At 41.8% G+C, this 13,461-nt stretch overlaps 1 protein-coding gene across 9 annotated transcripts in view; it reads right to left on the bottom strand.

Annotated features, from left to right (window-relative positions):
* The window catches only part of LOC108900072 (protein Aster-B), a 66,450-nt gene that overhangs the window by 10,745 nt on the left and 42,244 nt on the right, over positions 1–13,461 (bottom strand). For all 9 annotated transcript variants that reach the window (XM_018700894.1, XM_018700895.1, XM_051068395.1 and 6 more), the window contains 4 exons: positions 7,190–7,308; positions 5,532–5,674; positions 4,344–4,447; positions 202–408 (listed from right to left, as the gene is read on the bottom strand). In XM_018700894.1, coding sequence (XP_018556410.1) covers positions 202–408; positions 4,344–4,447; positions 5,532–5,674; positions 7,190–7,308 — 573 coding nt within the window. The remainder of the gene's footprint in view (positions 1–201; positions 409–4,343; positions 4,448–5,531; positions 5,675–7,189; positions 7,309–13,461) is intronic.

Here is a 13,461-nt window from a genome sequence, read left to right as displayed (position 1 = left end):
ACAGAAAACTGTTGACAATCTGAAAAGGTTTTTTGTAAAGGTACTACGTGTGGACTTTAGTCTTTGTCAGGGTTACAGAGAAACCACATTTCCCATAAATCATGTCCTGTTATAAGAGGATATTGTTGCTCACTGTCACACACTGTCGTGTCATACGGTATTTGACTGACCGGACCAGTTGTTGACATCTGCTGGGCTTACCTGCGACATGCTTGATGTGAGGGATGTCCCCCTCATCCTCAGGTGTGGTGACAGGGCTTAAGGCCTCATCCATGTCTCCTGGCGGCCTCAGGTGATGGACCAGTGTCAGTTTCCTCCTCTGACTGCTGCCTGCTCCTAGAACCTTGGTCTTGGGTGACTGTCTATGGGGCTCCATTGGCACCACATCCAACCTATTCAGCTCTAGCTCTAGCCAGGGGGAAACCAGAGAGAAACATGGGAGGTTTCAGGGGTTAAAGGTTACTGTGTGAGTAAGTCAACCCTGATTGGTTTGCTTGTTTGTTCCATTTATATTTAGTGAAGACTTCAAGCTTAGGGGTCACTTTGTAAACTTTATTTACTGTAAATCTCACATGGCCACTTCACTGGTGACGGTGCAGTTACTTTACACATAAATATGCAGATGTATTGACAAGTCAAATCACTTAAGACTTGAGTCATTAGATGACTTTAGATTTCACTTGATAAAATCATAAAAGACTTTCCAATTGACATCAATTCCCAGAGGAAAAGAAAATTAAAGAAGAGCTCTCAAAAGTGTTTCATTTATTTCTCCTAGTTAATTGGAGGTCTGTGTAAAACCAAAATGAAACTATGGCTTATTTCTCCTGTCTCTCTGTTTTTTCCCCCAGAGCAGACCTAGAGGAAAATTTTACTGCTCAAAGTTTTCTCTTCTACAGATTGGAAAATAAAAATGTGATTCTCACTTCAGCCTCATTTTATTTTATCTGTTTGTTTCTCATACTTTTCTACTACAACAGGTGACTGAGGCCTCAGAGATGCAGCAGAGCAGACTGACAGCCAGGACAAACCTCCACATGGTCCCTGAAACAACATCAGCCTCATGTTCATTTAGTTTAAACACAGGTAAAGGCTCAGTGCAGGTACACAGCAAAATCAAAAGTGTTAGAGTTGAAAGTAAAAATATAGTCATTTCAACTCTTGTTAAAGTCTAATTCAACTACAAGATAGTTAATCCTCAGACAGTGTCAGTGTTGATGCAGAGAGTTAAATGACATACTCTGCTAACAACTCTACAGAGTTGATTTCACTAGCTAGTATGACTCCTGTCTTGCTATTTGTCCTCTCACCAATTTCTCCTAGTGAATTTTAGGAGAAAAGTATGCGCAACAGACAAAATAGATGGTGCTGACTAAAATGGTGCTGAAGAATCTCACTTTTTTCTCCCAAGCTATAGAGGAGCAAACTTTGAGCAGTAAAATTTTCTGGGTTGGACTTCAGTCTTTTGGCTTGGAATTACCTGACAGCTTCCCACTGTCCAAAACATTTAACATTTTTGTTAAAAAAGTTAAAAAGTGTGTAACTCCAGACAATAAATGAACACAACAGAAGCTGATTGTGGTAAAAGTGCATTTGGCAGCACACACACAGCCCAGGCCAGACTATGACTTAACTAAGACAAGTTTTTTTCTTTTTTTGTTGCTATGTTTTATTTCTCAAAAACCAATAAAAAATTAAAGCTGCAAGCAGCATTGAATGGGCCCTCACACCCCACACCCGTCGGGGGACTCACGGCCGCGGGGTCCCCCACAGGTCGTACAACACAGTTCTGCAACTACGTGACCACCAGACAGAAGGAATGAGTCAGAAGTCCCTTACTGTCCCATCAGGTGGTGTTATGACTATGCATGAATATTGCCATGTAGATGTGTTCATGCCATGACACTTAATGTCAAGTTTGCGGCAGATGGGACAGTGCATGCAGGAGTTACAACAACTTCCTGTTTAATAGTAAAGGATTGAAATTCGCCATGCCGACACAGCAAGGGTATTCCATGAAGACTCACAGACACCATTAAGATCTTAAAGCTTGTCTGACCACATTTGAGGTGTATCAGATCAACCTACTTAGATGAAACCCATCATTTCCTGTTGCCACTAGGTGGCCCTATGATTATATCTGTATATCGGATTGTAGATGTGCTCAGAACAGGTCTGTTGTCAAACCTGTGAAATTTGGGGCAAATCAGACAATATATGCATGAGTTACATCAACTTCCTGGTTAATGGTGAAACATCAAACTTCGCCACGGTGCCACAGACACGCCCTTCAACAGAACATCAAAATTTTCACAGTAAGGCATCATGAACTCCTTAAGGCTTTCCTGACCAAGTCTAAAGTGGATCACATCAATCTGCTAGTAACAGGACATCAAAGTCTAAAACATGTCATTTCCTGTGTCCAGTAGGTGGCGCTATAACTTTTTGTTAATATTGACATGTGGGTGTGTTCATGCCAGGATGCCATCATCACTCTGAAATTTGGGGCTGATTGAACAAAGTATGGCTGAGTTACAGCAACTTAAACGCATCTTCCTGTTTCATGGTGAGTCATGGAAATTTGAGATGCTGCCATGGCCACACCCTTCAACATCTACAAAATCTTTTAATAACTTTTAATCACGAAGGCCTTGAGAGTATCCTAACCAAGTTTGAGGTCAGTATGATAAAATATGTAGGAGGAGTTTGATCAAATGCAATGTCCCAAATGCCAAAAAATGGCCAAAAATTTTTCAAATTAAAAAGGCCCGACTTCCTGTACATTTGAGGCCATGCTGTCGGGGGACTTTTTGGTGCATCTCGAAGTTTTGTGAGTTTTTGAGCATGTTTAGGTGCTCAAAAATGCGATTTTAGCGTCACAGAAATAACAATAATTCCTACGATTATAGGTCCTTTGCATGCTGGTGCTCAGGCCCTAATTATAACAAACTCACCAGTTTGTGAGAGGAGCAGATGACAATACACAAAACAGCTCCCCAAAGTCATTATAGTCGGTGGCTTTAATATTTATGTGGACGTCAACAGTGACAGCCTTAGCTCTGCATTTAGCTCATTGGTTTCTTTCAATGTGTAAATAAACCCACTCACTGTTTTAATCCTATTGTTTTGGCCTATGGTATTGATATTGAACATCTAATAGTCCTTCCACAGAATCCCCTCTTATCAGACCACTATCTAATTACTTTTGAATTCCTACATTTCCACAGAAAAAAAAACCCTTACTAGAAATCTTTGTAATAGTGCAGTAGCTAAATTCAAGGAAGTGAGTCCTTCTTCCCTAAATTCATTGCCATATCTCAATTTAACAGAAGACTCCTATATTAGCTTTATTTCCTCCCAACTTGATCATCTTGTAGACAGCATTGCAGACTCACTGCATACAACTCTAGACTCTATTGACCCCCCTAAAACAAAGCAATAAAGCAAAAGAGGCTAGCTCTCAATCCTGTGTACTAAAACAAACAAAACATAAACTTGAAAGAATATGGCATACCACCAAACTGGAGGAATCCTGCTTAGCCTAGCAAGGCCAGTTTTCAGCACAGTAGCCAGGCTGACAGAGAGTCACAGGAACTAGGAAAAGAGACCAGTCAAATCTAGAATAGAAATCCTCCTCCTCACCTACAAAGCCCTTAATGGTCAGGCTCCATCCTATCTTAAAGAGCTTATAGTCCCCTACAATCCCACTAGGACACTGCGCATCCAGAATGCTGGCTTACTGGTGGTTCCCAGAGTTTCTAAGAGTCGAATGGGAGGCAAAGCCTTCAGCTATCAGGCTCTTCTTATGTGGAACCTTCTCCCAACTTCGGTCCGAGAAGCAGACACCCTCTGTAAGAGTCGGCTTAAAACTTTGCTCTTTGATAAACTTATAGTTAGGGTTGGCTCAGGCTTGAACCATCCCTTAGTTATGCTGCTAGACTAGACTACCGGGAGATCTCCCATGATGCACTGAGCTTCTCTCTCTCTCTCTCTCTCTCTCTCTCTCTCTCTCTCTCAGTATAGATTCAGATCCCATGTTACATGTTACTAACTCAATATCTTCCCTTTCCCATAGTATTGTGCTCTTCTGTCTCTCTCTCCTCCTCTGTCTCTTTCTGCAGATATTTCTGCCTCTGGAGCTGTAGAGTCTGATCTGTGATGACAAGTCTCCTGCTGCTCCTACAACTCCACTCAACACCTGCTGCTATAATTAGAAATTATTAGTACTGCTTCTAGTATTACTGCTGCTTTTGCATTTATGTCTGTAATTGTCATTGCTATTGTTACCTCTTTTGTTCAAAATATAAGAAATTTCTGTTACATATTTGTGTTGTAGTGCTAACCCAAGCCTCTGAAGTAGTCATCGATGCCACTCCAGAAGTTCCTTTCAATGAACCCCTTCACGAGCCCCCACGGCTGTTTCCTGTAATGAAGCTCTGTCGACACCCTGCCGAGGAGACACACACACACACACACACACATTCATTAACCTGAAAATGTTGATGTCTAAAATGATGTGGTGTTCATTTTGCCCCCATTTGGATGATCAAGCTTAAGCCCCATTTGGACAAAATTTATGTGTCTATGGGAGATGGGGTGATTTTAACATTACCTGTGCTGGTCAGTCAGTCTAATCTCATCCGGAGTACGTATGTGGTTTTTCCACCCCCCATCCCAGTAATATTTACAGCTGCAATCACCTATAGTCACAGTTACTGCTGAACTTGTCCCTACCCCACCTCCATCTCTTCTGAATGAAGAGTTGCTTGTCCTTCTACTTGTTTCCATTTTATCAGCTCAGTGTGAAACTGATGTTTGTGTAAAAATGGAGGAATAAAAAATGGAGTTTGATAGATGGAAACATCAACATACACACTCACTAAGCACCTGCCTGTTCATCCAATTATCCAATCACCTAATCATGTGACTGGGCTGGTTTAAGTATTTTTGAAGAAAATGGAGCCTAAAACAAAAAAACATCAGTAAGCAGCAGTTCTGCAGAGGGAAACACCTTGCTGAATCCATGGACCCAACCTGCCTTGTGTCAACAGTCCAGGCTGGTGGTGGTAGTGGAATGGTGTTTGGGCCCTTTAACACCAGTCAATCATGGTTTGAACACCTCAGTCTGTCTGAGTATTGCTACTTTTTTGCAACAATTCTGCAGCTCATGAACACTCTGAGACAGCATCGTTTTCATCCTTTAACTTTACAATGACCATTGTGAGAATTCATGTTACTCTGATTGTGACTGAGTGAAGATCTGATGGAGAGGGAGGATGCAGTACATGTTTGGAGTAAAAGAGACAACACAACAGTATGTTAAACTGGGACTTCAAGTTGACTTTAATGTGTCTTCAGCTAACAATAGGTTTTGAATTCTGTGGTCAACAAGCCCTTGCTTTTTCTATTTTTGTTCTCCATCCTCAGTTGCTAAGTGCCCAGGTTTTAATAGCTTCAATTTTGGAGCACCCTTTCAAATACTCTTTGTTCTTGTCATGAAACACCTGAGAGTGAAATAATGTCCTCCTTACCTAAGACGACACTTGTTCTTGGCCACTCTGGTGAGCATGTAGCGGTTGAGAGTATAGAAGTAGTCATGGTAGGGCACATCATGGGCGATCACCTCAGCATCGATAATGTAGCACTCATTCTCTTGACTTGCCTTGTACAGAGTCTGAACTCACAATGGAACACAGTTTAATAAGTTTAATACACAGATTTAAAAAATTATGAAATAAATTAATTCATCCATTGTCTATACTGCTTATCCTTTGAAGGTCGAAGGGGGCTGGAGCCAATCCCAGCTGATATTGGGTGAGAGGTGGGGTACACCCTGGACAGATCAGCAGTCTGTCACAGGACTGACATATAGAGACAAACAACCAGTCACACCCACATTTACACCTACAGACAATTTAGAGTCACCAGTTAACCTGCATGTGTTTTGACTGTGGGAGGAAGCTGGAGAACCTGGAGAGAACCCACACAGACACAGGGAGAACATGGAAACTCCACACAGAAAAGCCCCAGGTGAACCAGGGTTCAAACCTGGAACCTTCTTAGTGTTAACCACTGCACCACTGCCACCCAAAATGAAAGGCTTTATATAGACATGGGTTATCATGGGCATCCTCATCACAAATGAGGATGACAAGGAGTACAGAGAACTAACGCAGGACTTTGTGGACTGGTGCCTGCGGAACTGCCTCCAAATCAGTGCTGAGAAGACCAAAGAACTGGTGATGGATTTCCGCAGGAGCAGACACTCCCCCCCCCAACACCAGTGAACATCCAGGGAAGAGACATTGAGATGGTGACATCTTATAAGTATGTGTTCAGCTGAACAATAGACTGGACTGGACAGACAACACCACTGCACTTTACAAGAAGGCTCAGAATAGACTCTACCTGCTGAGGAGACTCAGGTCCTTTGGGGTGCAGGGGGCACTTCTCAGGACTTTTTATGACACTGTTATGGCATCAGCCATCTTCTATGGAGTGGTCTGCTGGGGCAGCAGCATCTCAACAGCAGACAGGAAGAGACTGGACAAGCTGATCAAGAAAGCCACCTCTGTCCTGGGGTGCCCCCTTGACCCCATGGAGGTGGTGGGTGAGAGGATGATAGCAAAGCCATCATCCCTGATGGACAATGAGTTCCACCCCATGCAGGACAGTCTGACAGCACTGAGCAGCTCCTTCAGCGATAGGCTTCTTCACCCAAAGTGTGTGAAGGAGAGGTATCGCAGGTCCTTCCTTCCTGCTGCTGTCAGACTCTACAACCAGCACTGCTCCTAGCACACCACATACTCAATGGGCCTTTTTCACTAGGTTTTTCTGCACTTTAATTAATCCATCTTAATCCATCCTAACCCAAAACAGCTGCTATCAGTTATATTATTGTGTGCAATGCCATTTTCAAATGTGCAGTATCTGTATTTAGTTTATTTTCTGTCTATATATAAAGTCCTGTATATATTGCTCTTCTGTTAATATTTTTTCTATTACATTCTCATGTTTATACTGTTGTGTATATTTTTTATAGCCTTATCTTGTTTTTTATCTTGCCTTTACTCGTATTTATGTCTTTTTCATCTTTTCAATCACTTATTCTGCTGCAACAATGTAAATTTCCCCATTGTGGGACTAATAAAGGATTATCTTATCTTATCTTCATGAAATGTCAACCAACCTGTGTCTCAGTGACTGTGGCTGTCTTGGGAGCCAGAGGATTGTTCAGGGCAATGGCGTACATAATCTCTCTGATCTGGTTACCATCCTGCTCTTTTCTCCATGGGTGATACACCACATCTGCAAAACAAAACATGAAAATGATACATAAAGGGACTGTACACACTATGGGTCAGTGTTTGTTTGTATCACATGGCATGATTCACATCATACCATTGGTGTGAAATACGCTGTGTCTCAGTTCTGTGTTGTGCATCCTCTCTGACAAGTATGAAAACATACAGTGCACTATGAAAACCAGGATGGTTACTCAAAATGGACAAAAAGTTGAGTATGGAATGGTTCCATCTTGGCCATGTAGCAGCGGAGTGGCCATGTTTGATTTGGGACAACACTACCCTGTCAGAATTCAGGCAGTATGTCAGAGGATACTGTGTACACAGTGTACACAATAACTGAAGTATCTGATTTGAATCACAACTATTCTGCCGAGAGGCAAGTTTCAAGCAGAAATAAGGATTCCTACATTGTCCTTGCGTAACAATGCAACATGCATGACATACACCACCTTAGTTTACGCTTGACTGACTGCCATTATGACTGTTAATATTCTCAAATTCCGACCATGTGGAATACATATGAACATATATTTTAAATAGCCATATAACCTCACATTTAAACCACAATAAAAAATGAGGGATGTCTGCTTTGCCGTGTCTAAGTCATGTTAAATGTTAAATGACATTTTTATTAACCCAAAACAACATTTTTATCTCAACCATTGAGTAATTTCACTGAGCAAAACACTAGAGATGCTGGCATTCAGCTGTCTTGGTCTGCTAGTTTGTTAGTTAGTGTGTGGTACTTTTACTTACATAAATGATCTGAATACTTCTTCCCCCACTGGAAGTCACACAATAACACAAACACTAACTAATCGAGGCAGCGGTATTCCTAGAACTCCGGTAAAATCACTGTATTTGGCAATGGAGTCTGGTAATGATTGCCAGGTACACTCTTGTTTAAAACTGTACTGATTCCAAACATTGTTTTCCCCATCAATCATTTACATGGGAAAATTAGGCCTAGGTTCAAAAATACCAGAGTTATCCTTTCAGTTGTCAACACACTTATATGTCAGACAATAAACTATTAATTTGGCAAATTTTCCATGCTGATGATATGTTCATCTACTGGACAACAACACATGATACTGGCTAAAAGCCGGCATATACATAAACTCTTTACAGCACTATTACACCACTACCCTCTAAAAACTAATGTTTAGGCTCAACAAAAAAAATGTGAGGCAACAGTTTGCATCAATCTTTTTAAGTTATGACAACTGACTATGAAATTATTTTCATCCAACAAACTACACTGAGTTAGGGCAATTAGCTTTTCCTCTGCAATTAAAGGTATTTTTTAATTACAACTTACTCAAGAATTGTTAAATAAAAAAATCTTGAATTGATTACTCATTAAAATTTAGTGTTCCAACTACTTTTTTCAAAATGAATGAAAAATAATTTTTAAGTTTTACGTACTCAATTCTAATAAATATGAGCACAAGATTTTAAATTGAAGTTGTTCAAATTATTGCATGTCAACATAGAAGATGATAGAAATATATATGTAGGATCTTCTCCAAGTTTTATGCTGATTTGAAATAAGGTAAAGTTTGATATGTGACTAACCTGCAGGTTTGCTGATGTTATTCTTTGACTGATTTCAAATAATTGAGTGTAACAACCATATCTGTGAGTGCCAGGGAAGCGGAGTTACATCTTGGGAGAATTTAACCCAATGTCTACCATGGAACCATCCTACCATCTAGTGTTTGCTTTTATCTGTCATGCACTACGTATCCAATTGTTGAGTGAAATCTAGATTAAGTCATACTAATGCTATTTTTACTTTAATGCTTACTAACAAAAATGTTGAATTCTTTGTTTTATCTTTGGTAGTTACTCCTCAGTAGCAGCTAAAGTTATTGCCCATATAACAACTCAGTACATATATATAATTTTATGCAACAAAAAATTTTCATTATCAAAAGTCCATAGTGGTAGTAAGATATCTAATTTCCGCGCTTATAGACTCAATATTAAATAGTTTGAGAATCAATACTTCTTAATAACTCCAAGAGAAAGTTTAAGAGGCAAAACCACAGTCACCATCGTTACCATGCCCCCAACACCCCTAGGGAATACCAACTGTGCATTTTCCTTTGTTCGGTCTCTTGAGCTCATCTAACCTTGATGTTCACGTTGTATTGTTATTTTACCTTCTATATTATTTTCCACATGTTGCGGTCTCCCGCTTCTTTTGTCTAGTATTTTTTCTTTAATGCGTCGCTCACCACAATTTAAGCATTCAAACTTACAACCTGTAAGCTTGCTCATCAAATAACTGAGGACAAGTACATCTGAGTGCATTCTCTGTTTTTGATCATTTTTGTTTGTTGAAGATTTTTGAAGTTTTGAGTCGTTTCGCCAAAGCCAATTCGTTCTTAAATTCTTGAGCGACAATTATCGAGTAGTCCTATTATTAATCCTCATCAACCCTCAAGAGACACCGGCAGGCAGACTCTCCAGCCGTCTATGAGCCCGAGTCGTGAGTGCTACTCCTAAGAAGTCTGCTGGCAGACTTGCCCGCTAAGGCTGTGGAACACATCAGTAGTTGGTTACCGAGTGACCACGGTGCATTCAGGGACCTTCCACCTGGATCCTGCCGTGTTCAACAACTGCAACCCTCGCTGACCAACCTCCAGACCGACTCAAAGTAGACTCCAGTCATTTCTTCTGGCTAATGACATAGGGTTGATGGCAAATAATAGTAATTTTTAAATCTTAGAAACTAATCTTAGATCGTCAGTTACAAATCTTAGATTCCGCAACTAAATTCTCCATCCTTCACCACCACCATTATATTCATATTTGTTTGTTCTTTCATATTCATATCACTGTTTATCAATTCGTTTAGCATTTCTCCTTGTTAGAGTAGAAATAAAATCATATATCTTTAGAGGCAGTGTTGTGTGTGCTTGTTTGATAGAGAAAGAGGATCCCCGAATCAGTACTACGAGTTCAGATATTTGACTGATAAAAGTTCCTGGTATTAATATTGACCTTAATGAGATATTAAAGATATTAATATTATAGTTTCTGTCCGAAACGGATGGTGGTGCCTCACAAGTGCTTTGGTAAATCCAAATCAACCTTACAAGTGTGCTACACAACAGGGGCGATTCTAGGATCAGGCAAGATAAATTTCACTGTTTTTCACATTTTAACACAATTTCATTCCCACATTTGTGAAAGAAAAGCATAACACTTTTTGGGAAAGTCTGTGACTAAACCATCAAATCTGATAAAGGTTATTTAAATGCTGAGCCACAGCAAAAGAAGAATGGATGGAATCATAAAAGAAACATATCATAATCCTTATTTCTGGGGGAAGACAATTCATTTTGATACAGTAGCTCCTCAACATACACATAAACAGTATGTATGTTTGTAGTAAACCAGCCTCCTATAGTGAGTACCAAACATTCAAAAAAGTGACCATGGACTTATTTTTTGGACTGTTATTTTAATTTCAATGCACAACATGTGAAACACTAACAGAAACTGACTGCCCTTTTCCTTTTTGTCTGTATTATATGATACAAATACATAAATAAAAATACACTTAAAAAAGTTAAGTGCTTAAAACATCAGCTAACTCCTACCTAACAACATAAACAGTGACCTACGATTAAATGCAGCAAAAATGAGGACTGGTAATGTTAATGTGTTGGCATTCAGTAGGGATGCTCCTTATCGGCTGATATGGACCCTAAACAGGTTGATCGGTGGGCTCTCAAAGTGCTGATCAGAAAAGCCGTTCGCCGAGTAAACAAGATAGCCGAGCCGACGTTAGTCGAGCCGTCTCTTATCGTTCTGTGATCGGTATCGGCAGATTTATGAATGATTCCTGTGATCGGTGATCGGATCAAAGTTAACAATTGCGCCACATATATCCTGGTTTAAGCCATGTACTTACACCACTTAGGTAAAGGCAGCGTATTGCTCTGTGCAGATAGAGCGCTCAGAGCCCTGGAAAGGTGGCCCGTCTAGCTTGTTAAAAAAGGATATACAGTAAAGAAAAAAAATGTCAAATCTCTCAAATTTTAGGGGTGCTGGGATTCAATTTAGGGGTGCTTCAGCACCCCCAAAAATGGGCTAGAAATGCCTTGTACACAAGTCCATTATTGGTCATATCAAAATTGAGAATATACCCAAATTCAGTGCTTCAGTGGAATTCATTCACACACACATTCACACAGTCTTAACTGTCTATCTGAGAAAGGGACTTAAAATCCTGAAACAAGTTGTCAAGCCAAAATTTTTTACTTATCACAACAAAAGATTAGTTTCAAATAATTTATGTTGGACTGAATTAAACACAATATTAGGTTGATATAATTACCAATATTATTGCTTCAGTACAACTTATCAAAATAATATTGGCAAGTTAAAAGGTTAATCTAAATCAATAAATGTGTGGCGGAGGTTCCAATTAGTAAACTGGCCGCCCCCAAATTTGCTCTAGCAAATTTGCAGAACTCAGTCTATCATTGTTCATTCTCTTCTGGTACAGCAGGGAATCTGATAAGATGGCTCACAGGTCGGACATAGGTGTGGTCTCGAACTTCGACCTCCGCTGTGCGAATCAGACCATCAGCCCCGGGGAACACCTTCTTGATTTTCCCAACAGGCCATGATGCTCTGGGCAGTTGAGGATCGATGATCATCACGATCGTATTCAGCTGAAGGGGGGATGTGTCCGACTGCCACTTGGACTGGGTTTGCAATGTAGGCAGGTAGTGGCGCAGGAACCCCACCCAGAAGCGATTGGAAAGCACTTGACTGGCCCTCCATTGACGCCGGCTGAGCAGCTCTGAGTCGTGATATACTGCCTGAGGTAGGGAGGGGTCTGGCCGCCCCATCAGCAACAGATTGGGGGTAACTGGGTCCGGGTCTGCTACGTCGGATGATACGTAGCCGAGGGGCTTGGAATTGAGGATACCCTCGATCTCAATCAGGATCGTAGTCAGCACTTCTCCACTGACGGTTTGTGGGCCCAAGGTAGCAGTTAGAGCAGCCTTGATCGACCTGATTTCCCGCTCCCAGGAGCCACCGAAGTGGGGGGCGCTAGGTGGGTTGAAACGAAACTTGATCTGGTACTCTGCCAGCTGGGCTTGGAGAGAAGGATGGAGGGTTTGGAAAGCTTCTTGCAATTCCCTGTCTCCACCTTTGAAATTGGTCCCCTGGTACGAGAGCAGCTCTGCTGGTTTCCCTCGACGGGATATGAACCTCCTCAAGGCCATCAGGAAGGAGTCCGTGTTGATGGCGGACAGCACTTCAATATGGACTGCTCTCGTCGTGAGGCATTTAAAGAGCAGGCCCCAGCGTTTCTCGCTCCGTCGGCCGACTTTAACTTGCATCGGACCAAAACAGTCAACTCCAGTAGAGTAGAAGGCTGGTTGATGTAGCCTGAGCCATGCAGGGGGCAAGTCTGCCATTTTGGGATTGACAGGTTGGGCTCTCCATCTCTGACACTCAGAGCATGAGCGCTGCTCTTTCCTTATGGCCTCGCGGCCACGAAGGAACCAGAACTTTCTCCTCAGCTCTGCGAAGAGTCGCTCTGCACCGGGGTGTTTCAGATCATGGTCGACCTGTCGGATGAGTAGCTTGGTCACAACATGTCTTGGGTCAAGGACTACAGGGTGGATAACATCATGCTCCAGGCCCTGGGCATGCCGTAGTCGACCTCCTACCCGTATCAGCTGGACTGATGTATCATATTCTGGAGCTAGTGCAATCAGGCAGCTGGACGAAGGGACTTGTTTCCCAACTGCTAGACACTGGACTTCAGAGAAACTGTCTCCTTGAGCAGACTGCAGGATGCTGAGTTCTGCTTCTTTGAACTCCTCCACTGTGGGAGTCCCTGTAGCATCAGCAGCCGCCCCGTGAAGATACCCTGCAGTGGCTTTCACCAGTTCACCGAAGGTGCTAAACTGCTGAGCATCAGGTAAAGATTGGTGGGTGCTGGTTACCGTGCTAACCAGGCAAGTTGTGGGCCTTCGCAGCTCTTCAGTGATGTCTTCACTTGTCGTGACTGGGTGCGCAGGCCACTGGTCAGGTGGCAGCTGCAGAAATGAGGGACCATGGGTCCAGTGATTCTCACCTGAGAGATCCTGCAGTGACTTTCCCTGGGTGAGATCAT

This window comes from Lates calcarifer, unplaced genomic scaffold (assembly GCF_001640805.2).
Source record: "Lates calcarifer isolate ASB-BC8 unplaced genomic scaffold, TLL_Latcal_v3 _unitig_4509_quiver_412, whole genome shotgun sequence".
NCBI classification, from domain to species: Eukaryota; Metazoa; Chordata; class Actinopteri; family Centropomidae; genus Lates; species Lates calcarifer.
The sequence above is the reverse complement of the archived record's forward strand: the minus strand, read 5'-3'. Positions and strand labels throughout refer to the sequence as shown.